Source organism: Ailuropoda melanoleuca, chromosome 14 (assembly GCF_002007445.2).
Source record: "Ailuropoda melanoleuca isolate Jingjing chromosome 14, ASM200744v2, whole genome shotgun sequence".
In the NCBI taxonomy this organism is placed as follows: Eukaryota; Metazoa; Chordata; class Mammalia; order Carnivora; family Ursidae; genus Ailuropoda; species Ailuropoda melanoleuca.
In genome coordinates, this window is record NC_048231.1 from 14,302,665 (window position 1) to 14,328,572 (window position 25,908).

At 42.8% G+C, this 25,908-nt stretch overlaps 2 protein-coding genes across 22 annotated transcripts in view; one reads left to right on the forward strand and one right to left on the reverse strand.

Moving 5' to 3' along the window:
- PAPLN (papilin, proteoglycan like sulfated glycoprotein) overlaps positions 1-3,778 on the forward strand; it is a 43,446-nt gene extending 39,668 nt beyond the window's left edge. For 11 of the 12 annotated variants that reach the window (XM_034642982.1, XM_034642986.1, XM_034642987.1 and 8 more), the window contains one exon: positions 2,714-3,778. In XM_034642982.1, coding sequence (XP_034498873.1) covers positions 2,714-2,889 — 176 coding nt within the window. In that variant the 3' untranslated portion in view covers positions 2,890-3,778. The remainder of the gene's footprint in view (positions 1-2,713) is intronic. The other variant, XM_034642977.1, reaches the window with a different exon arrangement.
- A 138-nt stretch (positions 3,779-3,916) lies between these two features.
- NUMB (NUMB endocytic adaptor protein) overlaps positions 3,917-25,908 on the reverse strand; it is a 176,620-nt gene continuing 154,628 nt past the window's right edge. For 5 of the 10 annotated variants that reach the window (XM_034642993.1, XM_034642997.1, XM_034642991.1 and 2 more), the window contains 8 exons: positions 21,198-21,272; positions 19,206-19,346; positions 14,662-14,866; positions 12,300-12,593; positions 10,381-10,530; positions 7,980-8,219; positions 4,536-7,134; positions 3,917-4,059 (listed from right to left, as the gene is read on the reverse strand). In XM_034642993.1, the coding sequence (XP_034498884.1) occupies positions 6,419-7,134; positions 7,980-8,219; positions 10,381-10,530; positions 12,300-12,593; positions 14,662-14,866; positions 19,206-19,346; positions 21,198-21,272 (1,821 nt within the window). In that variant the 3' untranslated portion in view covers positions 3,917-4,059; positions 4,536-6,418. The remainder of the gene's footprint in view (positions 4,060-4,535; positions 7,135-7,979; positions 8,220-10,380; positions 10,531-12,299; positions 12,594-14,661; positions 14,867-19,205; positions 19,347-21,197; positions 21,273-25,908) is intronic. The other 5 variants (XM_002914679.4, XM_002914678.4, XM_002914681.4 and 2 more) reach the window with 3 other exon arrangements.

A 25,908-nucleotide genomic window follows, 5' to 3' on the forward strand; every position in this document is an offset into this window, starting at 1 on the left:
TGGTTTAATGTTGGATTCAGGAGAGCTCTATAGTCAAGCCAGAGGGCAAGGGGGACAGGAAGGCCTGCCCTCTGCCCTGCCTGCCCTTCCATGTGTCCTTGGTCTGGGGTCACTGACTGACCAGCAGGGCAGTGCCTCGGGCCGAACTGCCGGTTCTCATGAGGCCTGAAGCAGACTTTTCAGGAGCCCTCTCCTGTGCTGTCTGCCTGGATGCTCACAGTGGTCAGGGCCGCAGCACCGCACCAGGAGAGCTGCTGTACCCAGGGGTACTGGGCCTGCTGCCTCCTGCCTGCTACGTTGCACATGGGAAGTGGCCAGCGCTGGAGGCTGAAGGTCTGTGGCAGGAGTGTTGCTTAGTGAATCAGACTGACATGTAGGCTTCCAGTTTCTGAGCTCCTTAGGACAGCCACTGGGACTTGACTTGAGTCCCCAAGACCCAGCTCAGTGTGATGTGAGCTGGGTGATGTGCTTGGCATCACTAGGCTTGATGACTGAGTGCAGGTGTGCAGGAAGCATGACTTTCCCAAAAGCGCTAGACCACAGGCGCCATTTTTCACCTCCGCCCTGCCCAGGAGATTGATCTCGTCTACATACCAAACTTAGGAGACTTGAGACAAACCAGAATGCAGATTTGTGTGAGAAAGAGAGCTGTCAGAAGACCCAGGTGTCCATGTTTGTGGTTCGTTGTAGACAGACATATCTACATGGGAAGCCAAATTATAATCAGAAACCTGTTTGATGGCAAAGTCTGGTGGGGCTCCTGCTGAGGTGTGGTCGCATGCCGAAATGTCTGACAGGACCTGCCCCCTGGATAGGACACCTTTCTCCTGCCCTCTGCTGGATAAGTGTTGCTCATCTCCTGTTTTGGGGGCACCTTTCCTGACTAGAAGCTGTCTTTCCCCTATTTCATTTTGTAGATTATGCTTTTTGTGGGGTCTCACTGCTTGAGGCTGCCTCGCTGCCTGATTCGTGGTCTGATAGCAAACTGAAATTAGTATTAGTGTCAGGGTAGCGGGCCTTGAGCTAGTCCTGCTCTGGTGTAAAGGACATGCTTCTGTTGAGGACTTGCCAACCTTCTTGCCTAAAAGACCGGGGTGAGAAACAGAAAATACTGTAGACATAAAACATAGGGGCTCACTCACTTTTCTGAATGAGACAGAATGAGGCTATGAAGCAAAATATGGTGAAGCACTCAAATTTTAGCCACGGTCACTGTGTGCCCAAGGCGCAGTTCCCATCTCCAGGTGAGGAGGCACAGGCAGAGCGCTGAGGTAACTGGCCCAAAGTCACCCGGCTGACGCCAGCTCCAGCACAGACGTGCTTAACCACCATGCTGGGCACCTAACCTCTGGGCCCTTGACAGGCCCCGGGGCTGCCACTGCTGAGAGAAAAGTCCATATCAAAGTTACTGATTTTTTTAAAACAATATGCATAAACGGTATTTATATAAATGTAGGTACAGTTGACCCCTGAGCCAGCGATGAGGGGTCCCCACCCTCTGTGCAGTCAAAAATCCACACAGAACTTTGACTCCCCCAAAACTTTACTAATGGCCTGTTGACCAAAGCCCTACTGATAAGTTAGCACATGTTTTATATGTATTATATACTGTATTCTTAAAGTCAGCTACACAAAACGTTAAGAAAATCATAAGGAAAATACAGGTACAGTACTGTACAATATTTAGTGAAAATTCAAGCCCCCTGTATTAGCACTCTCATTATACTGCTATTCCAAACCTGTACAGAACCAGGTACTACGACTACTCAGGTATAATCTTTTTGTTGTTTTGGGAGGAAGCAGGGGGAGAGGAGATGAAGATGAGCCCCACGAGGTCTGACCTTAGGGAAGGTGCTATTCAGGCCTAAACCCAGCTGAGTCAGAAGAGCTCTCTCCAGAAAGAAAAGGGAAGTTAACGAGATGAGGCCACTTCAGTCCTAAGGTGAAGCAGTGCAATAAAACACCCACAGGGATTTTTTTTTTTTAAATCTCTGTGCCCACTGTGGGGCTCAAACTGCAGACCCCGAGATCAAGAGTCACTCGCTCTACAGACCCACCCAGCCAGGTGCCCCTCTCACAGGGATTAAGTTCCTGAAGCTCCTAGCACATTCAGAGGGGGCGGCAGCCAGCATTTTGTGCTTAGTGCAGCGTTAGGCTGTTCTCCTAGTTACCTTGCCTCATGGGTGCTTGCTCTCTCGGCTGGGGGGGGGGGGACTGGGAAGATGGGCAACAAAGTGACTGAGATAAACTGGGGCTACTGACGGCACATACCTTTTGAGGTTAGAGGAACTCAGCAGTGAGAGAAAGAGAGAGGACAGCTCTAGCCCAACTCAAAATTTTACTTAGGGCTGATCCCCCACCCTCCCTTCCCAATCCAGGGGCTAAGGCAATTGTCATTCAGCTCCTCAGGTCACAACAGCAAGGGTAGGGAGTTAATTTCAAGAGCTGTGTCACCCTGGGTCATGAATACCTGCGAGTCTGCAGTCTGCGCTGGGCTGAGGCTGTGGGACCACTGCATGCCCAGAGGGGGCCCATGGTGGGGGTAGGGGGAGGGGATGCACACAGGTGTTAAAGAAGTCAGAGTACAGAGCAACTGCACTTTTTGGAAATCTGGCAGTTCTGCTGCTTTCCTCTTAAGGCAAAGAAAGGATTGGTGGGACTTTTCCCCCTCCACAGTTTCCTCACCCCTTTGTCTCTCCTGTTGTCTCCGCAGCACTTCCCGCCCAGCCCAGGGACCTGAGCAGGGAGTGTGTGGACCGGCCAGAGCTGGCCAACTGCGATTTGATCCTGCAGGCCCAGCTCTGCGGCAATGAGTACTACGCCAGCTTTTGCTGTGCTAGCTGCTCCCGCTTCCAGCCTCCTGCGCGGCCTGTCTGGCAGCAGCGATGAAGGTGAGCTGCAGACCCGGTCCTGAACAACTCTCGGGCTGTGGTCTCCGGCTGGCAAAGGGCTCTACCCTTCAGAGAAGGGCCATTGCAGCCCGGCCCCCGGCCGTGCTGCGCTGCAGCCGAAGCTGGCACCCACCTCCCTCTCCGGCACTGCAGGCAGCGGTCAAGAGGAATCTGCTTGGATAAGGACACCCTTTACGGCTTCCCTCTAGCGTTTTCTGTTATACGGGATCAATTCACTGGGTTCTAAAGCAAGGTACCAGGGTTCTCAATTCATTTAAAGCTGGGTGGGGAGCTGTGTAATAATGGTTTCAAAGTTAACATGTATCTCACACGGCGCACACTAATTCCTACCGTGTCAGGCAATTTTTCTTTGCTAGAACTCCCATCGCATCTAGGGTCAAACGATGCTCCACTGCTCTAGCCCACCTCACCCTTCCAGGCAGTGTGGCAATCAGCTCCAGCCTGCACGTGCAGTTAACGGCATGTTTGTGAAAGCTCTTGCCGAAGTCAAATACGACACGTAGGCTCAGGAGAGGGATGTGGGATGAAGGAGCGGCAGCAGATGATGAGAACACGACAGAACTGGGGGAGCTCCCTCCTTTCTCTCCTTAGGAAGCCAGTGCCCGAAGCCCTCCTCCTGAGGCCGACATGCAGAGCCTGCTTGTGAGGGTCCCCTCACTCCTGTATCAAGCTGACAGACCTCCTATGTGCAGTGACCAGCTGGGAGCCTCTCCTCCCCAAGCAGGAATCTGTGAGGCAGAACCAGACTATTAAAAATATGCATCAGCACGACAGGGGAGCAAAGAAGGGGAAGGCAATATATTAACAACGAAGTGGTTTCAGAAATGGTTTGAGTTGGAAGAAGTCCCTCTCCATCTCTCAGAACCTCCAGTTCCTCTCTGCTAAACGAGAGGCTGGATTCAATGAGCTTCCAGGGCCCTTTCCACTTTAACCTTCTACACACCCTCCAGAGGACTGGCTGGACCTAAATGGTAGGTTATTCTGGGACGTAGGAAAGATAGGCCTTACAGGGAAAGCTGACTTTTATTTCCAACGCTGGCTGGAAAGGAGACAAACCGCATCAGGGGTGAGTGCTACTTCGTGGTCCACCTCTCATTCAACACGGGAAACATGGGTTAAGGGCAGAGGTATTTTCTTCTTCTTCCCACTTAAAAAAATACAGAAGAGGATCCCCTTTCATTTACCATGGTTTTGCTATACAATTGGAAACTAAGGGCTACTTTCTTGGACTCCCCACTTCTCCCCAGTTGGCAACATCATTCAGAAGGTAAGTTAGCTAGCTCTTCTCAGAACTAGTCACAGAGTAGTGGGCTAAGGTTGGAGGAAAGAGTAACACTCAAGCTAGACCAGTGGTTCTCAACCTCTTCCATATTGGGAACTTAAAAAAACAAACAAAAAAAACCCCCACCAACCTGGGTGTGCCCCCCCCTTAAACTGGCTTGCAGTATGGATTTAAAATCCTCCAGCGTGAGGATTTTAAAAGCTCCCCAGGTGATTCTAGTATGTATCCAAGGCTGAGACTCATCACTCCAACAGGGCCTTTCAGAAGGTGAATCTTGTTCCAGTGTATTTTCTGATTACTAGGCTGGGGGGTGGAGGGTGGGGCTGAGAGTCAGTCTGTACCTCTACTCAGCTCCAACATGCAGTCCATGCTCCTGGTCCAGACCACACTTGGAGCAGCAAGAATCTGACATCAGAGAGATGCTTAGGATCAACCAAAGCCTAAAGTATAAACACAAAAGTGAATTTTAAGAATATACTAGTCCTGATGGGCAAAATAGATGAAGGGGATTAATCCAGAGGTACAATCTTCATATGTCATGGAGACGAAAAGTCTAACACAGGGCATATAGTCAATAATATTGTAATGTGTATAGTGACCACACTTATTGTGGTGAGCACTACGTAATGTACAGAATTGTTGGATCAATATGTTGGACACCTGAAACTAACACTGTATGCCAATTATACTTCAATAAAAAAAATATACTAGTCCCAATAAAAGATTATCTAGCCACCAAATCAGAGTTCTGTAGCAGCAGCAGAATGGAGCAAGAACAGACCAAAAAGAACTAAAAGTAAACACATTTGCTAATAAAGAAAAGGGGAAAGACCAGCCCTTCATGGGCAAAAGCTTCTACCATGAACATTTATTTTTGTTAAAGCAGATTATAAATTCTCATCAGTACAAATATATATAACTTACATTTGATTGTAAGGCCAACGTTCAAAAGTAAAAATGAGATGGGATCTCACGTTGTTACCAGAGGTCAAGAGGCCGCAACTGGCAACGGGATGTTCTGCTCACCACAAGTAGGGGGACGACGCACACAAAGCTAATAAAACTAGAATCTCCATCCCCACAAAACTCATGGGGACAAAACCTAAAGGACAAAACAAAACCCACCAAGACCCACATGACAAACCAACACAGTAACCTGCGTTCCTGTAGATGGATGTGATTATGTCATTGTCACCTTAGTGTTAAGTAGAGGATTAACATAAATTGCAGCAGTATATAAAAGAAAATACATATTCTCTATAGAGTGTATTTAGATTGATTCCATTAAAATAACGACATTAGAATTTCATCACGGGTTTAAAACCAGGACAATACTGCTCTTTCATTTTCTTTAAAACTACAACCTAGTGACTGTATTGGTCATATGCATGATTGTTGCTGCAATGTGCTACTTACAATGAACGATACCAAATAAGCCAGGGATCCCATCTGCAACTCCCAACCTTTCCTCTCTCCACTTCAACAGGCATCACTGATAAATCAATCTTATGTACAATTTCTTACAGCTAACCCTTTTACCTTTGGCAAGATTACTTACAACTCATACAACTTCTTTAATATTGAGAACTATTTAAAATATTCTAAATGCATAAAAATAAAGATTTTGGCTTTTTTTTTGGATATATATTTATAATATTTATTCCTACTCAAAGTGGAAGCTCAACTTTACCCCTAAAATACAGCCCTGTTGGGCAGCTGCTGATGTGCCCTCCTGGGAATTCTGGCGGCATAGCCTGCCTCTCGTCCCCAGCCCAAGCACAGGCCACCGCGTTCTTGATCTCTAAGACAGGCCAGTACTGAGAGGCGGCAGGTGAATGGCCTGAAAAACAAAGGGAGATTGTTTTGCTTCCCGTTGTGTTTTATATTCCAGTAAATGTGCTTTGAATACAGATTCCTGTTCAGATACTTCTGCCTCTCTGTTGCCAGAGATTTGTAAGGGGCTGAGGGGGAGGAGGAGGGGAACAGAGGGCAACATTTCTTTGACTTCTTTAGCCTAACTGCAAGGCAACTCTTCTCTAGGAATGTTTTTTCCATTTTTTTCAAAATCACCTCTCCTAGCACTCTCTGTCCGGACATGCTCCTTGGGACCTTTGGGATTAGTGAAAAGTATACTGATTGGGAACACAAAGTTCCCTTTGCTCCTTTGACCTCTGCCCCTGCCCTTGCCTAAGTACGGACAAAATACATAAGCCATAGAGACTGCTTAAAGTTCAATTTCAAACGTCTTCTGTAAGTCACTGGAAAAAGGATTGGTGGGAGAGGGGTTAGTACGCTGCTTGGACTTGCTTTCTAATGCAGCCCACTGGGCTTCGAAAGGATCCACTGGGCAGGTGCCTGCAGGAACCTCTGTGTGCTTATCTCCTGAGGCCAACCTGCCATCGTCTACACCATTGAAAGCTGCAGAACCGTTGAGGTGCTGAGCAGGTGGCTTAAAGAAGGGACTGGCAGTAGCACTGCTTGTCTCATACTGAGGGAATGTCTGCTGCTTGACCAGGCTGGGAGACTGATGGGGGTGGGCGGCCTGAGGGTGGCCTGCAGTGCCAAACACGTTGGCTACCATCTGGGAGGGAGTGATGCCCACCACAGGCACATTAGGGGCTGGATAGGGCATCCCATTGGCCACAGGATAGGACTGGGCAGGGACAAAGGCTGGCTGCAGGGGTGGGACCACACCCACTGGCACGGGCTGAGAGGCGAGGAATGCATTCCCTTGGAAAGGCGGCGCTGGCTGGGTCATGGCAGTGGGTGGAGGTGGCTGGAGGACTGGCTGCAGAGGAGCAGCTGAGGCCTGGGGCTGCTGAGCCCGGACGCTCTTGGACACCTCTTCTAACCAGCGGTCAGCCTCAGAGGGAGTGCGTCTGTGACCAGTCCGGAAGAGACCTGGAGATGCAGCACCAGAAGATTGACCCCACTCGGTCCCTGGGAATGAACAAGATGGAGAGAGACAAAAGAATCAATCTTTTGGGGCTTCCTTCCTTACCTGATAACCTTGGTTACCTGAATGATCCTAACATGTGGAACAAGTACTCCGATGGGATACTTTGCAGTTCTGGCTGGTGGGAGAAAAGTTTCTATTACCAGCCGACGAGGTGTTGTTTTAGGACAAAGGGAACCTGTCAGACCATGCTGCTGTCTCAGCCACGCTGAGAAGCTGTCTAGATAGGGCTCGACTGCATGGAACGAAGGCAACTGGCTAGCATCAGAAACCAGCCTGCACATGCTCTAAAGAGCCCAAGGTGATTCACCTTCTGCTTTAACAGAATAGAAAGAAAATAACCAGTGACTTTGTGCTGTACCTCGTGGCCCCTGTCTCACTTCAAGACACATGTTATCCTTCAGGTGAACTGCCTTCATTACTATTTAAAATTTGTTGATTTTACAGTTAACAAATGTTCACTACAGGAAAACTGGAAAGTACAGAAAAGCAAAAATGAAGTATTTTTGGCAGCCCTTTCTGTAGTCCTGCCACGGGCATGTCTACACATCTCCAAATTCAGTGGTCGACTCAGGGCAGGGCCCAGGAATCTGTATTTTATGAAAGCTCTCGGGGGTGGTTCTGTTTCGTGGTCCTAAGAACTATCGAGTCTAATCTCTTGAGTTCCTCTCCTTCACCATCTTTTCCTAATAGTAGTGTATTTCCAGGGGGGAGCATACTGTTCCTGAAACGATTCCTCCCTGATTCCCACTCAGGTAAATGGCTGATTGCTGAACCGGCATCACTCCTCTGATCCCAGAATCCTCACCACCATCCATGGCCACCTTACCCGAATGTGTGGCTGCAATTCCCTTGTTAGCAGCATCAGGGGCATGGGCCCAAGGGTTGGTTTCACGCACAGGCATTGCTACGGGTGCTAGAGCAGTATGGGCTGGCTTAGCAGCAAGCACATGGAAGGCTGAGTCAGTGCCATTAGCTACAATGGGAGCAGACAACATCGATGGAGTTAATTCATGCAGGGTGGACGGGCAACCCCCCGGAGCTGGGTCGGTCAGGCCAATGTGCGATACTGGTGGAACAGATAAGACAGAAAAGAAAGATGGTGTTGGGATAACCATGCCATCTTGCAATGGATACATAAACCTTTTGGCAAAGAGGGAATTAGAGGTTCTAATTAAAACAGCTATACTGATAAAAAATGTCAAATGACTGTTCTAGGAAAATATGTGTACAGGGGGAGAGAGAATGAAACCTAGAAAAACAATTTCCAATTAAGTTGAACAGAGCTGCTCTGTCTTACAAGCAGCAAAAATCTATTCTAGATACAGCTTAGCCTTTGGCATAATGATGTAGATAAAGCATTTCCTTCTCCTACCATTTTTCCAAAGGATCAAATTATGCCAACAATAACAATGGGTTAAATATAATGATCCCTTATGATCATTAATAGTACCTAATTAATAGTACTTCACTGTGCATCATCCTATTTAATTCTCTCAAAAACTCCGTAAGTCTGGTATACTCATACTATAAATGAGAAATCAAACTTGGTATAGGTTTTCATTTGCTTAATGAATGTGTAATTCACTACAGAATTTCATCTCTCTTTCTGAAGATTCTTCCCCTCAGTAATGTTCATACTATCTCAAAGTAATACTATTCTTTCCTCTCTCTTTTTTAAAATCTCTTAACCCTGCTCCTTTACTCCAGACATCTATTTCATCAGTTTCTGTTCCTGAGCCCAGCTCTCTATCATATTTAGTATGCAGCAGACAAGCAGACACCTTCCCCTGCCCTATGTTTGAATCATTCCCTCTTTAAGACTAGGCAACCATGCTTATGACATTGGTACTATTTACCCCAGGGCTTGTCTAAAAGACCAGCTCACCCATAGACTGGGAGCCCCTTAAGGCAGGGAAAGGACTATGTTCTAGTCAGTTTTGTACATCTCATTGTAAACAGGTACAGAGGCAGCAGAACATAACAGGTATGATATTCAGAAAGACCTGGGTTTAAATCCTGGCTGTGCAATTTGGGTAATTTACTCAATCTCTCTGAGCCTCATTTTCCTTAACTGTAATGCTTACCTCAAAGGGTTGTTGTGGGGATTAAATGAGATGAGAAAATGCATGAGTCCTTACCAAGGTGTGGCAGGCACTGTGCTAATAAGTGCTCAATAAATTGTGCCTATTATTGGTATTGTAAATATGTGTCAGATGAAATGAAAAGCCATTTGGTGCACATGATTATAATGGATTTTTTGTTGTTGTTGTTGTTGTTGTTAAAAAGAGACTCTCTGAAGGAAAGCATGTAGTAGCTTCCTCTGAAAGGAACGGCAAAACTTCTCCACAGCAAAATTTCTGAGCTCTTTCTCAAAAGAAATGAAGAAATGGTAATTATAAGAGTTCAAATTCTAGAAGTCTGTAATTTAAATTATATATAGACTGTCTGTGGACTTCAGAGTCAATACCAACTATTAACTCGGCATCTATGAAAACAACTTTTAGTATCTCCTCGATGCCTTTACAAAGGCAAATTTTAGGACACTTGTTATAGTAGATGAAATGAACTAAAGAGCCAAAAGAAATGCCTTTTTTCTTTATAAGCCTCTTGTGACAGGGTGGAGACTAGGTGAGTCCAGCTTCTCAGCCTCGGCACTACTGACAATCTGGGCCAGATAATCCGTCGTGGCGAGGGCAGCTATCGCGTGCACTGAAGGACGTTTAGGAGCACCCCGAGGCTCTAGCAGATGACAGGAGCAACCACCCCCCAGGTTGTTACACCCAAAAATGTCACCAATGAATGCCAAATGTTCCCCAGAGGGGGCAAAATTGCCCTGGATTGAGAACCACTCTGCTAAAGAAAGCATACACTGGAACCAACTCTGAGGACTGCTGCTTCTAGAGAGCTGGCTGGATACTCTGACACTTAACTGTTAAGTGGCAAATAAAGCCGTGGGTTGGGGACTACAAAAGCTAACAGAATGGGAGCAAAGATGATAGGTACGTGCAAAATGACGAATGCAGACACTCTAGGAACCAGGAGTGGGGACAGAGCACAAAGACATTGTGGAATAGGAGAATTAATGAATCTGAGACATTATCAGACAGGGAAATTAATGGGTCTGACCAGCTCCTGGGAAGCTCAGGATGCCAACCTAGAGTCAGCGAGCTTGTGCCGTAAGCACACGTTCCAAAGAGAACAACTGAACGGGTCAAGAGGGCACCAACCTTGAAAGGCAGGAGACTGCGGTGCTATCACTGTCACTGGTTTGGTCATTGGGGCAGATGAGAAGGGATCCTCGGAAGGTGTGCTGAAGGCATTGGTGATCTGTGAGCACAGGGAGCTGATACTCTCTGCCTCTCCTTCTACTTCTGGCACTGCAAGGCAAACAGAAAATGGCTCCAGAGAGAAAAACTGAATAATCCTGAAATATAACAGTATGACACAAGGTGGCATTTTATAATGCACCCTTATTTGTGAAAGGAAAAGTCTCAACTGTCAAGTGGGTCTATAAAAGCAGCTTCAAAAAACTGATATAAAATGTCAACAATTCATGTACTAAGGACTATCTTCCTCCCTGCCAATCCCCAGATTTATTTCCTTTCCTGTGTGAAGCTACTGAGAACTTGGTGTTCTGTTTTTGTGCCAGTTAGCTGGATCTTTCTGGAAGACAACTGCAACCTGTTTGTTTTCCAACTAGTTCCCAAGGTCTAAGTACAGTTCTGGAGCCACTTAGTAACTCCATCAGGAAATGGGTTAAAATGAGGCACACCAGTGCAGCTCTTTTGCTCTGTAAGAAGCTATGACAATGTCATCACTCATTTTTTCCCAAGGTAGCAAAGTATGGGGCCCCTAGGTGGCTCAGCTGGTTAAGCGTCCAACTCTTGGTTTTGGCTCAGGTCATGATCTCAGGGTTGTGAGACAGCCCTGCATCAGGCTCCGTGCTGGGCGTGCAGCCTGCTTAAGATTCTCACTCTCCCTCTCTCTCTGCCCCTTCTCCCACTTCCCCCCGCCAAATCTAGAAAAATACAAAAACAAAAAACACCAAAGTATCAAGTATATGAACTGTGATAACAAGAAAAAGCAAACTGAGGTCTAGGACCCCAGAGGTTTTGTTCTTAACGTTGATTCTGGGATACTTCTATGTCACTGGGGAAGCTGAAAATGTGTGCTGAACCTTTGTTTTGCTGAGCTATGAATAGTTTTTGTTTCCCATCTGCTCCAGAGGGAGACTGAAGACAAGGTCCTGAAAGCATCTGGAATTTCCCCAAACAGGAGCTGAGAGCTGGAAAGACCATCGATAATCATCTAGTCCATCTAGTCCAATTGTTGTGTAGGTCTAGTCTCATCCGTCAAAAAAAAGACTCTCTGTACTTTTATATACCATCAGTGGGAGTGTCTTAGTGAAACATAGCTTCCTCATATCCTGTTATGGCACTGGCTCGACATGTCTCAGAGCAAAGTGAAACAGAGCCCAATAAAAGCACTGACCAGATCTGACACTTTAGCTCCGGATCTTATGATGAGGACAGAGCTACCAGGGCTGGCTCAGCCGTACAGGGGCCACACAAAGGCCTGTGTGGCAGTTCTGAAAGGTAATGAATATGTGTGAGCAAGCCCACTGTCTCTGATGAACAACAGATTTTCGAGTTAAAGAGGAAACCCGTTTCGAGTTTCCTCTGTAGGGAGCCAACGAGCCACAAGGACAATGAGCACTTATCCATTTCTTCTGGTACATCTGACAGTAATGCTATTTGAATAGATGTCTTTCCAAAGCCTTTTAAATTAATTCTCTGTTGGGTCCCAAATGGTAGAATAAGAACAGAAACTTGAGACCCTTGATGTTTGGAAGCAGGCTGGCTGAGAGGCAGTGTACTTCCATCAGGACAAACCGCAAACCTTGTAGCTCAGTCTACGAATTCCCATCGTGGCTCTGTTACCTATTTGTTGAAGAGAGATGAACAATTCACGTCCCCCTCCATGAACTTTAGTTTTCTCCCAGTGGGTAGTAACACAAGATATATGTAACCATCAACCAGCCTCAGAGAGAGGGGATGGCTAGTTCGATGGGATTAGTGTCTCCACCGGAAGCGATGATAATGCTTCAGTGCTAGAGCACCAGAGAGTCCGGGGGATGCTGTATTACCTGCATTCTTTATGGGGAAGTCAGTCTTCCTCTGCATAGTGGAAGGCAACTCATTGATGCGCAGGGATAGCTGGCGTTTAAAGGGTGACATCTTCTGGCTAAGAGCAGGAAATCCTCGGAAAGAGCCTTGGCGAGCAAGTTGTTCAATGGGTGCATGCCGGCGTGGGATGGCATGAGGATTGTTCGTCTCCAGAGAGGCAGCGGCATCCGAAGTGGGAGAGGTGGGAGAGGACGGGGATGGGGCAGCACTGCCAGGGGCCACTGATGAACCAACAACTGTCTTATCTGTTTCAGCTCAAGAAAGTCAAGAGAAAGAGGACCTTAGCAGTCTTCAAGTAATTCCAGCTTATACAGCTGAGGAACTCAAAACCCTCCTAGTTCCTTTTACCCATGTCCTTCCTGGCGTTTCTTAAAGGACAGGTTAGAAGCAGGGCTCAGATCTCCTACATTTCAGTCACATAAAAGGTTTAATATCCTACTACATGTCATGGCATATCTACTATGACACAAATATTAGATCTTTGATTCTCTTGCAGTGATGCATAACTTAAGACTTGAAGACACTGACCAAGATTTAAAAAAAAACTCAGCACCTACGAACTCCTAATGTGAGGTCCTTTCAAGAACGATGATTCATAGTTCTCAATGTCTGTTCACTTTGTTTTTGGGGGAGAGACGACTTTGGGAGTGCCAGAGTCAGAAAGGTTCAAGCAAGTATAAGTTAGATTAGATGTTAAAGGATGTCATAAACCAGTCTTTAAATCACAAACAATGTGCATTTGTGGCTCATCAGAATAAAAGCATACAGAGGTAAAATTTTAAATTGGATTACACCTAAATACAGAACTACTTCCCTGTGAGCACCAGCTGAGTCCCACTCTGACTGTGGTCAATCTCTGCCTCTGCAATCATCCTCTAGCTGTTAAGGACTCAAACACCTTGGCAGTTGCTATGTGTAGCAAAGAGCATTATTTGGTGGTATTACAGAATATGCTTCCAGTCTGAAAAATCACTGAAGCACACTAAATAATAGCTATACATATTAAGTTTTCTGATAAAAATAGCATTTTTAAAAATTCTTTGGTATCTGGCACAAATGTTTAAAAAAAATTTTTCAAAATCATGATCAAGAATTTAGTTTCAAATAAAATATGTATCGTTTTTTGGCTTAAGAATTAGAGTTGTAAAAAAAAAGCACAGAAAAAATAAAAAAAAAAGAAGAATTAGAGTTGTTTGGGTCAGTAGATTAACACTGTTCTCTAAAATGGCTGGTTTAGAACTAAAAGGATATAGTAAAAAATGAGCAAGATTTTATTAATGTATATTTAAACTAAACTGTTTAATTCCAAAACATTCCTTGTTGGTTTCAACTCTACCTGTACACAAGAATGCGAAGCATTTTCCCTAAGCCCTATCACTTATTTCTCCAATACACTCAAACCCGACTTTGGACAACAGACTCCTGAGTAACTTGAATGCCTGCACAGGCATTTCTGCTATGCTGCATGTGTACCTGCAAAAAATTCACACTCTGCAAAATCACACACTGAAGTTAACAGGACTATGGGAACAAGATGGGTTAGCCTCTCAAAATCTACGGACTTTTTTCACTGAAGCACTAAACACAGCCATCATCTAATCAAAAGGGCACTGCTGTGAAATCTCTGCCTGCATTTGTACCCAGCATCACTATCAGTGGGCCCTTTGCAGCCTAAACCTGGAACTTGTACTTCTTCCTTCAAGATGTAGGTCCTTGCTAGCATTTGCTTCTCAGAGAGATCAGATGCATCAGAATTAGAAGGCTGTTCCAGGATGCAGATCTCCCCAAATTTGTTTTTAAACATGGGAGGTAACAGGTTTAAAAAACTTTTTTAGATTTATAGTACCAACGACTACAAATTAGCTTGAGCCACAAATAAGTCTGTTTTTTACACAAGGCAAAATGTTGGGAACTCCAGCTTAAAATTATAATTTAATAGATCAATCTGGCTAAAATTAAATGAATAAATTATCTTAAGTAATGCTTATGATACTTCATTGTAGTGGGCACTGTGCTTTTGCGAGCAGCCTGAGACCTCCTTATCAGTCAGGCTCCCTCAGTGCAGCTTCTTCAAATGCATTCTCAGCCTCCTCCCCAAGACAGCTTCTGGTAATGCAAACAGTAAACAACTTGGAAGCCACCAAACAAGCCATTCTAAAGGAAAGGCCTTTGTTTAGGTTTTCAGGTTTGTTCTGAAGGTCTTCATATATTGCTAAGAGTTCTCTCTGACTGTGAGAAAGCTTACTGCTGTGAGCTTCCACATATTAACCTGCAGGGAAAAACAGCTCAAGTAAACGCAAGTTGTAGCAGAACAGACTGTACCTTTCTTGGCATCTTGGATTTGTTTCATAATCTCCTCTCTTTCTGCTTGCTCGGTGGCTGTTGTGACACGGAATGATCCTTCTCTTGTAAAAGTGGTCCGACTGGCATCAAAAGTAGCAGTCACTCCACATTCCTTCTCCCGCTTCTGCTTCCGTTCTAAACAGGCCGCAAAAGCACAGCCTACTGCATGACTCAATCTTTCACCCTGTACGTAACAGAAGGTTTAAAAAACTTTTTCAGAGTTACAGTACCAACAACTATAAATTAGCCTGGACCACAAACAAGTCTGTTTTTTACACATGGCAAAATGTTGGAAACTCCAGCTTAAAAATTGTAATTTAATAATATGGCAAATTAAATGAATAAATTATCTTAGGTAATGCTTATGATACTTTACTGTAGTGGGCACTGGGCTTTTGTGAGCAGCCGCTGAGACCTCCTTACCAGTCAGGCTCCCTCTGTCACTGATGTTAGCTCCGGCCATCAGCTCAGGAGACACTACTCAAGGTCTGAAGCCCTAAGTCTTGACACAAATCCTGCATTTGTCATTTAGGGGAACAGTGGTAATATGTACCAAGCATTTCTAAGAAACTACTAGAAAGGCAAGGCAAGTTTCAGGAGCCTAAATAGACTGTCACCATATCTAGGAACAAAAGATGCAAACTTAAAACTTTGGATAACTAAATACAACTCCAGAGATGACTAGGGAATTATGAAAAGGAAAGCTTAGCTTTCTCAGTCTCCCCTTTCCAAATGCTCCCCTCCCCAAGCACCCTTCCCCATTCTTTTAAAATTTTTTATTTATTATTTTTTAAAGATTTTATTAATTTATTTGACAGAGATAGAGACAGCCAGCGAGAGAGGGAACACAAGCAGGGGGAGTGGGAGAGGAAGAAGCAGGCTCATAGCAGAAGAGCCTGATGTGGGGCTCAATCCCATAACGCTGGGATCACGCCCTGAGCCAAAGGCAGACGCTTAACCGCTGTGCCACCCAGGCGCCCCACCCTTCCCCATTCTAGCCCCCCATCACTTTGATGCTTTCTCCCTTACTTTGCCTATCTTCTCGCTCTCTTTTACCCCAACTCTCCCTTCCCAACCACACACAGGCAAAAATTAAAGCAGGTTTTCATCCATACTCCCTACTAATAAGGGAATTAGATAAAATTGATTTGTGTGTGGGAGGAAAAAAGAGCTTATATAAACTAAATATTTTTTTTAAAGATATACTGGATAACCTACAGTAAAATTTAATAAACTCAATGGATTATTTTTATCAGGGCTATCTGTATTTTAAACCATACCCCTAATTGTAGAATAAAAAAATTACAGATAATATAGTAACTGCTGGCATCACTAATAGTGAGAAGAGATATTTGAGAACAGGGAGCCCTTTGTGGAATTTTCAAAATCACACCATGTAGGCAGCTACTCCTACATATGGTTCTGAGCATGTAACTTCCCTGAATTTTATATGCCAATATCAGATACCATAGGAAATTACGTATGAAATGCCTTTTGTCAGACGAATATAAACTGTAAGATTTCACATAACTGCTTATTAAAAATGGACAGTTATTTTTTATTCATCCACATGAGTTTCCATCTAACTTCTTAGGAGGATGATATAAGGGTAGGGCAGTGAAGCATGAAATAGGAGGGAGTACAAATGCAGAATCTGTCTGCATTTGAACAGCTCTGTTACAAGAACAGAGTTAGAAGCTTATTATTTCGCCTAGGGCAGAAGTTCTTGAAGACAGACCCACCCCAAGCCCCATCTGGCACCCAATGAATTTTGAAAAACTCTGAGGGTGGGGCCTAACAAACTATTTTCATTTTATTTTTATTTTTTAAAGATTTTATTTGTCAGAGAGAGAGAGTGAGCATACAAGCAGGGGGAGCAGCAGGCAGAGGGAGAAGCAGGCTCCCAGTAGAGCAAGGAGCCCAGTGTGGGACTCAATCCCAGAACCCAGGGATCCTGACCCAAGCTGAAGACAAACGCTTAAATGACTGAGCCACCCAGGAATCCCAGCTGACAAACTGTTTTAACAAGCCCTCCAGGTGATTCTGATATAGGACGACCACTGGCCAAGGAGATTCAAATAGCCTGAAGGACCAGGATTTGACAACAAAACAGTGTTTTAATTAATGTAAGGGAACTTTTTGGATTTTGTTTAGTGATAACAAATTACACTGCTTTGTGACTTAGTTAAGGTCTGAGAGACAGAAGAAAAAAGTGTAGTTTATTTACTTCAACTTGTTCTCAAAGCACTGTGTCAAACCAAGGAGGAACGGCTTTGAAAATATTAGCCATCATTTTTAGGGCCGTGACTGTGTGCCAGACCCTATACTAAGAGTGCTTTTACTAATTATCTAATTTAGTCTTCATAACTGTTACCTCCATTTTATAGAAGTGGAAAGTAAGGCCTAAAGAATGTTAAGTAACTTGCGCCAAATCTCACAGTTACTAAGAACCAGAAGCAGGCCTGAAACCCAGATCTGAGTCAGAGCCTGGACTCTTTTAACAGTTTAAACCACTGTCTCCAAAAGCTTTTATTTTTTTATTTTTTTTAAAGATTTTATTTATTTATCTGAGGGAAAGAGAGAGAGAGAAAGAGAGAGCCACAGGGGGAGGGGCAGAGAGAGAGGGAGAAGCGGACCTCCCACTGAGCAGGGAGCCTGATGCAGGGCTCCATCCCAGTACCCTGAGATTATGACCTGAGCAGAAGTCAGATGCTTAACCAACTGAGCCACCCAGGCGTCCCTCTCCAAGAGCTTTGAAAAACACTTTGGTAAATTTTAGAGTATGGCCACCACTTCCCTTTCAGATAAACCCTGGCAAGAGTTTATTGAGTTGTAGCCTTCAGGAATGGCTATACTGCCTTACTCTGTCTGGACTTTAAAAAACTCAATAATTATAATTATACACTCAATGCTCTACTATAGTTAAGATCATCATCACCTAAGAGACTTGTCTTTTATGTCAGAATTCTGGGTAATTTACATGAAAGACGATAGGTTAATTCTTCTTCTTCTTCTTCTTCTTTTTTTTTAAGGATTTTATTTATTTGAGAGAGAGAGCATGGAGGGGGCAGGGGGCAGAGAGGGAGAGGGAAAGAAGCAGACTCCCTGCTGAGCAGGAAGCCCAACACAGGGCTATCAGGACCTAAGCCAAAGGCAGACACTTAACCGACTGAGCCACCTAGGCTTCCCTAATTTTTCCCTATTTTTAAACAAAAGCAAAAATTTCAACTATGCAGCAATTTCTGGCATAGTTCATTGTACCATAATTTAGTCTTTTTCTTTTTTTTCTTTCTTTTTATTTATTTCTTCTCTTTCTTTTCCTTCCATTTTTTTTTAAGTAATCTCTACCCCCAACATGGGGCTTGAACTCATGACCCCAAGATCAAGAGTCACATGTACCACAGACTGAGCCAGCAAGGCACCCCAGTATTTCTATTTCTTAATTAACTGAAAATATATCCCAACTCAGTTCTTTCATTTGTAGAATTCCTTTGGCAATAAATGTATAAGCACCTTTTAATGCCAATGTCTTTTTTTTAGATTTTTAAAAATTTGAGAGAGACAGAGAAAGTGACAGAAAGAGAGAGAGAGAACATGAGCGGGGTGAGGGGCAGAGGGAGCAACAGACTTCCTGCTGAGCAGGGAGCCTGATTCAGGGCTCAATCCTAGGATTCTGGGATCATGACCAGAGCCAAAGGCAGATGCCCAACCAACTGAACCACCTAGGTGCCCCTAATGCCAATATCTTCTACCCAAATGTATTAGCAAACAAATACATGTAAGAATCTTGAAAAGAGTTTTTTAATTATGTTCAGTTAGTCAGCATATAGTACATCATTAGTTTTTGATGTAGTGTTCAACGATTAGTTGAGTATAACACCCAGTGCTCATCACATGAGCCCTCCTTAATACCCATTACCCTAGTTCTTTTTTTTATTTTTTTAAACATTTTTAAAAGATTTTATTTATTTTATTTATATTTATTTATATTTATAAAAAATAATATTTTTATTAAACATTTTTTAAAAGATTTTATTTATTTATTTGACAGAGAGAGACAACCAGCGAGAGAGGGAACACAAGCCAGGGGAGTGGGAGAGGAAGAAGCAGGCTCTCAGCAGAGGAGCCTGATGCGGAGCTCAATCCCAGGAATCTGGGATCACACGCTGAGCCGAAGGCAGACGCTTAACAACTGAGACACCCAGGCGCCCCCCATTACCCTAGCTCTAATAATGAAAAGTTTAAAGTAAAGTATAACCACCACCATCACCAGAGCACTTTTACTTTCCTTTAATGACCTTGGATCTTGGCTAATCGTGTGACCTCTGCGAGCTGCAAGGTCACACCAAGAGTGTGAACTACCTGAACAAAAGGAATGAAAGCAGGCTAGTTTAGGAACTTCCAAGTGCTTTAAAACAGGTACTTACAAAAAAAATGTAGTGGAAATTGCTTGGCTGAGCCAACCCAGGAAAAGTTTAGCTAGCTGAGGCTAGTCATGATGGAATCTACACTGTTGGACTCACCGTGTCCTTGACAGCCATGAAGCAGTGACAGATCCAGCGCCGAGTGGTGCCATCGCGGCATATGTAAGAGAAGGCTCTATCAAAGTTCCTATCTGGGGCACAGAAAGAAACTTTTTCTATTGTCTGGTCAACTATGAGGTCCTAGAAAAAGGGAAGCACAAAGGAATAGAGGATTTACCAGGTTATTCAAGCTTCTCAGAATAAACACAGGATGTTCATTTCACAATACAGAGTCTCTAAAATTAATGCATCGAGACTATGAAATAGTGAGATCTGAGGTCAGCAGTCTGAATACTAAGAATGTGATGTAGAAGAGATCCCGAGAGGCACTTTGCCCAGATGCTTCTCTCACTTCATCTCCACGTTCTAAACATACGCTTGCTGATTTTAGTTTTATCATAGTACATTTCATGTTCAATTTGATAATATATGTAAACCAATATATTTCATCCAATTCCCATATAACTTATATTAACCTAGTGATCTTAATTTTGAGTATGATTTTCTTTATATACTTGCTAAATGGCTTTGTATCTACACAGTATAAACATTACACAAAATGTTTTTTAAAATCTTGAGGCTCTTTATATGATATTCCCACAGCCCAGAATCCCTAGATGCTGAGATGGGGCTGTAAGTGCTAAAACAAATGATCAAACAAAATGGCTTTTATAAAGCATCACTATGAGAATTTCCATTGCTCCAAAAACTTGCCAGACAATTTTTAAAAATTTTGCAATTCTGGTGGCTGATTATGATTTTATTTTTCATAACCTTGATTACTATGAATTTCCTCTTTAGCAATATGATTCTTCAAGTCTTTTGGACTGTCATTTTTCTTATTGATATGCAGGAGTTTTTATACATTCTAAATATGAGCCCTTTATAGATTATATACATTGAAAAATTTCTTTTCTATTTGTGATGGGTCCAAGGGTGAAAAGCCACCAATTACTCTTTTCACTAAATGTGGAAAGAACCAAACTAATTAATGCCAGCGCTATAAGTAGCCACCAGGGGGCAATACCACTTTCGAACTGGTATTAAAACAAAAACCACCTCGATGTACAACACATTTCATCTAAAACGCTAAAGAAAACTATACAAGTTCTTAACAGCAAGCTAATTAAAATGATCACTGTTTCCAATAATAATAATGATGGTGATGTACATTAAGACTACCGCTTCTCTTGAACTTAAAAAAAGGGGGGGGGGCTCAGATGGAAGGTCAAAAGAACTAATGCAACTATATTAATAGTTATACTTAAAATGTATCATATAAGTTATCCATCAAAACTGCTCTTTAGCTGCCAGTCCCCCTTACAGTGACATATGTTTTTGAAAAATTGCCTTCTTGTTAAAATTTCTCCAAACTTTAGGTCTCTTAGGAAATTTTAATTAATGATTAAATGTGCTTATATAACACTTAATGCTCTCTAAGGTCAGAGTCTATGTCTTGTTCTTCTTCAGGCATGTAGGATCACTTTCTTTCAAATGCAAAATGCCATCTATGATATGAGATATTGTACAGATTCTAAGTAAATGTTAACCAAATGAACCATTTACTAGTCCTCAAGATTTTGCTTAAACTGGGTTTTTAGTTAAACAACAGGTTAATCATTTCAAACATCACTTTCTAAGAATATAGTTCCCTTTATTAAGGAACAAGAAGAAATTTAAGATGTGGTCCTTTTTTTTTTTTAACTTTGGTAAAAGGTCTATCATGTTTTACATCAAATTTGTGGGGGTAAATGCAAATGCTTACTACACTAAACATGCTGTTATGTAAAGCAAAATGTTGTGAGAATTCTATTTTTCATAAGGTAAATGAATAACTAAATTTGTTTTCCAAGCACTAGTATCTCAGAGACTGTACTTTGGACAAAGTGGAAGGATACAGAGTGACTAAAGCAGCTTAACAGCATTATATTTTATTATTAGGGATTTAAAAAAAAACATGAGCAGTAACATTTAAGCTCATAAAATTTTTACCTTAGTTTTCTCATCCACAACTCTGAGTCCATCTGCTGACACCCACAGGACTGCCTTAACTGCTTTCTTTCCAGTCTTTTAAAGAGAAAGCAAAAAGGAAGGGGGGAGACACAAACATATAATATTAAAAAAAAAAAAAGGTCATCTTCCATAGAAAACACTGACTTCTGCCTTCCAAAAGTCACAAGTACAGATGGAGTCCAAGTTCAGGAGGGGTGCCCAAAGCCAGATACTCAAACCAAACTGCAGAAACATTCAGGAAAAAACAAGCCAAAGCCATTATTTTAGAAACACAATGCAAAACAATAAGATAAAATTAAGTAAAGGGGAAGGGACAGGTGGACTCAAAACCAAGATATCACATTCCATAAAGGGCGAAGAATTCATAATTAGATTCTTCACCCGTTTAAAAAAATCAACCAAGAAAACCAAGAGTCAGATAAATATTAAATACATAAGGAGTTACACCACAAGTAGCCTCTACAAACGTATTTACAGTAAAAAGTATTACATAGGTCTAAATTGAGATGCTGACCTATCCTTTGACTCCAATGTGTACAGAAGAACCCTTGGTCATCAGAAATTTTCATGTTAAGCACCCAAGAAGTCTTCATTTTTCCTTTAACAACCTTTAAAGACCATTATTTCTTCTCTCAGGATTAACACAGAACTGGTTTAGTTTTTAATTTGATATTAAATTCATGGAGACATTTTGGGGACATAGGAGGATTAAAAAACTTGAAAAAATACTAATATTATTACATGAGTTCTTTTTACCGGCTGAGAAAAGACTTCTTTTGGCACACAAGAATCACGAGAAAACAAGCTGATGTATGCTTTCTCCTGTGATGGAATGAAAATGGGACAGCGGGACTTTGTAATAGTAATTTAATAGTAATCAGCTTCCTGTCTCTTCAACTGCTCCAAGGATACAAGCAAAATAAAACGAAAGCAAAATAAGGGCTAAGAATAGGTATCAGATTATAAAAAGTATAAATCAAAAGGAATCTGGTAGTAAAATTGCAGCAGCAGCCTCTGGAAGGTCCAGAAGAGGATAAAGAAATATCTACCCCTCTCCTCTGCATGTGTCCAAGCTCAGTGCTCCTCCACATTTATTTAAATGAACTGTGTGCTCCACTCCAGGCTCATCATCTCCACCATCACCAGGCATCTGATAAGAGCCTATTACATGCCAGCCAGTGGAAACACAAGAGCTGACAATCCACTGAAAGGTGACACTTAGATAAGCAAAAAATAAATAATACAGTAGTTAAGTGTTATAGTAGAGCAGCAAACAATGTATAATGATGTCAGAAAGGAGGCATGGTCAAATCTATTTGTGGAATCAGGACGGTTATTTGAAGGATTAGATCAGAGTAGGTACTGAAATAATTTTTCTAGATGCACAAGGTAGGGGTAGGGAGGCAGGGAAGTGACAGAGGTAGTGGATGTGATAGGCAGAAGCAGGAGAGCAGCACAGGACCATGGAAGCAAGCAACGTAGCAAGTCTGGACTCTATAAATACTTCAGTATGACTTGAGAGTGAGATGGGTGAGCAAGGAGCAGTGGGAGATAAAAAGTAGGAAGACTAGTCATGGAGGGCCTTTATGCTTGCTGAAGAATTCTATCTTAATTCTGTGGGCAATTAGGAGCTATTAAACGAATTTTTAAATGCATTTTAAAATATCACCGTGGCAGCAGTGTAGATGGATTGGAAAGAGACTGACAGGAGGCAGACAGACCACAACACGATTCCAAATGACAGAGAATTAGGTTTAAGCTCTCTTCATTGAGATAAGGGTAGAGATGAGAGAGTTTTAAATGCAAAACATAAGGGAGAAGTCAGAGGATGCCTCTCAGATTCCTGGCTGGGGTAATTAGGTAGAGACGGTCCCACAACTAAGAGAACAGAAGAGGTGCAAAAGCAAGTTTAAGGGGGGAAGAATAAGATTTCAGTTTTAGAAAAGCGAAGTTTGGGATGCCTATGCTATATCCAGGTAGAGATGTATAAAAGGTAATTGGATACATAGATCTGAAGCTCAGCAGAGAATTCTAAGATGGAATTTTAGTTTTTGGGAAATATCAATCATAGGAGTAATAAGAGGGCCAAGGACAGGAGAGATTATAAACAAATAATTGGGAGAAGATGAGTCTTTGAAATATCAGAAAAGGAAAAACCAGAAGGACAGGAGAATGGAGAGACTAGGGCTACTGAAACTAAGGGAGAAGGGTTTCAAGAAGTAGTAGGGGGTCCAAAATGTCAAATGTTGCAAAGTGATCAAGCAAGAAAAGATGTGAAAAGTGTCCACTGGACTTAGCAATGAAGAAGATGTGGTAAAGTGGTAAAGGCTGTCGGAGTTAATTTTATGTGTCAAATTGGCTAGGGTATTATTGCACAGTTTTTTTGGTTAAACAGTAATCTAGATGTTGCTCCAAAGATATTGTGTAGATGTGATTAACATTTACAATCAGTTAACTTTAGGTAAAGGAGATTACCTTTGATAATATGGGTGGGCTTCACACAATCAGTTGAAGACTTGTTTCCCTGAGAAGAAATTCTGCCTCAAGTCTCTAACGTAGAAATTCTGCCTAAGCTTCCAGGCTGCTGGCGGACCCTACAGGTTTCAGACTTGCCAGCCCCAATAATTGCATGAGCCAATTCTTAAGTCCCTCCCTCACTCTATATGTACAGATACCTAAATATATACATATACATATGTGTGTGTGTATATATATGCACAAAGAGAGAGAGAAACAGATGGTGGTTCTGTATCTTTGGAGGTCCTAATACAGAAGTGGAAGTCAGCCTAGGATAAGTTGAAAAGTAAAAGGCAAGAAGTGTCTGTAAATATTCAATACTCTCTTTAAAAAAGCTTTCCTGGGGCGCCTGGGTGGCACAGCGGTTAAGCGTCTGCCTTCGGCTCAGGGCGTGATCCTGGCGTTATGGGATCGAGCCCCACATCAGGCTCCTCCGCTATGAGCCTGCTTCTTCCTCTCCCACTCCCCCTGCTTGTGTTCCCTCTCTTGCTGGCTGTCTCTATCTCTGTCGAATAAATAAATAAAATCTTAAAAAAAAAAAAAGCTTTCCTAAGCTTTTGCACAGCAAAGGAAACCATCAATAAAACGAAAAGGCAACCTACTGAATGGAAGAAGATATTTGCAAATGATATATCTGATAAGGGGTTAATATCCAAAATACATGAAAGAATTTACACAACTCAACACCAAAAAACCCAAATAATCTGATTAAAAATGAGCTGAGGACTTGAAGACTTTCCCAAAGAGATACAGATGGCCAAAAGACACATAAAAAGATGCTCCGTATCACTAGTTATCAGGGGGATGCAAATCAAAACCACAGTGAGATATCACCTTAGACCTGTCAGAATGGCTAGAATCAAAAAGACAAAAAATAACAAGTGTTGGTGAGGAGGTAGAGAAAAAGGAACCCTCATACACTGCTGGTGGGAATATAAATTGGTGCAGCCACTGTGGAAAGTAGTATGGCAGTTCCTCAAAAAATTAAAAATAGAAATACCCTAAGATCCAGCAATTCCGCTACTGGGTATTTACTTACCCAAAGAAAATGAAAACACTAATTCAAAAAGATATATCCACCCCTATATTTACTGCAGCATTATTTACAACAGCCAAGACATGGAAGCAGCCCAAGTGTCCATCGATAGATGAGCGGATAAAGAAGAGGTGAGATACACACACACACACACAGAGGAATATTACATAGCCATAAAAAAGAACAAGATCCCGTTATTTGTGACAACACGGATGGACCTACAGGGTATTAAGCTAAGTGAAATAAGTCAGACAGAGAAAGACAAATACTGTATGATTTCACTTATATGTGGAATTTAAAAACAAAACAAACAGCAGAAACAGATCCATAAATACAGAAAACAAACATGGTTGACAGAGGGGAAGAGGATGAGGGCATGGACAAAATGGGCAAACGGGAGTGGGAGAGATAGGCTTCCAGTTATGGCATGAATAAGTCATAAGGATAAAAGGTGCAGCACAGGGAATATAGTCAATGGTACTGTAATAGCATAGTAATAGATGGCAGCTATGCTTGTGGTGAGCATAGCATAACAGGATTTGTTGAACCACTATGATGTACACCTGAAACTAACGTAACATTGTGTGTCAGCTATACTTCAATAAAACAATTTAAAAGTTGGAAAAAAAAAGTTAAAAAATAGGTGCTGGGACCCCATCCACACAGTAGTGGTACGGTACCTTTACATTAGAGATTCGAGTGGGGCTTGGACAGTCACCTTTGGCTTTTGCACCCAACCAGATGATTTGCCTTCAGGCTCACAGCCTTCAAAGCACTTCACTTGATTTTAAGATTTTATTTTTAAGCAATCTCTACACCCAACATGGGGCTCAAACCCACAACCCTGAGATCAAGAGTCACACCCTCTACTAACTGAGCCAGCCAGGCACGCCAACTTCATTCGATCTTTATCTGTATTGGTCCAGGCTCTTGAGTCAAGAAAGCTTACAAGGCAGCTTTGGGGCGCCTGGGTGGCACAGCGGTTAAGCGTCTGCCTTCGGGCTCAGGGCGTGATCCCAGCGTTCTGGGATCGAGCCCCACATCAGGCTCCTCTGCTGTGAGCCTGCTTCTTCCTCTCCCACTCCCCCTGCTTGTGTTCCCTCTCTCGCTGGCTGTCTCTATCTCTATCGAATAAAT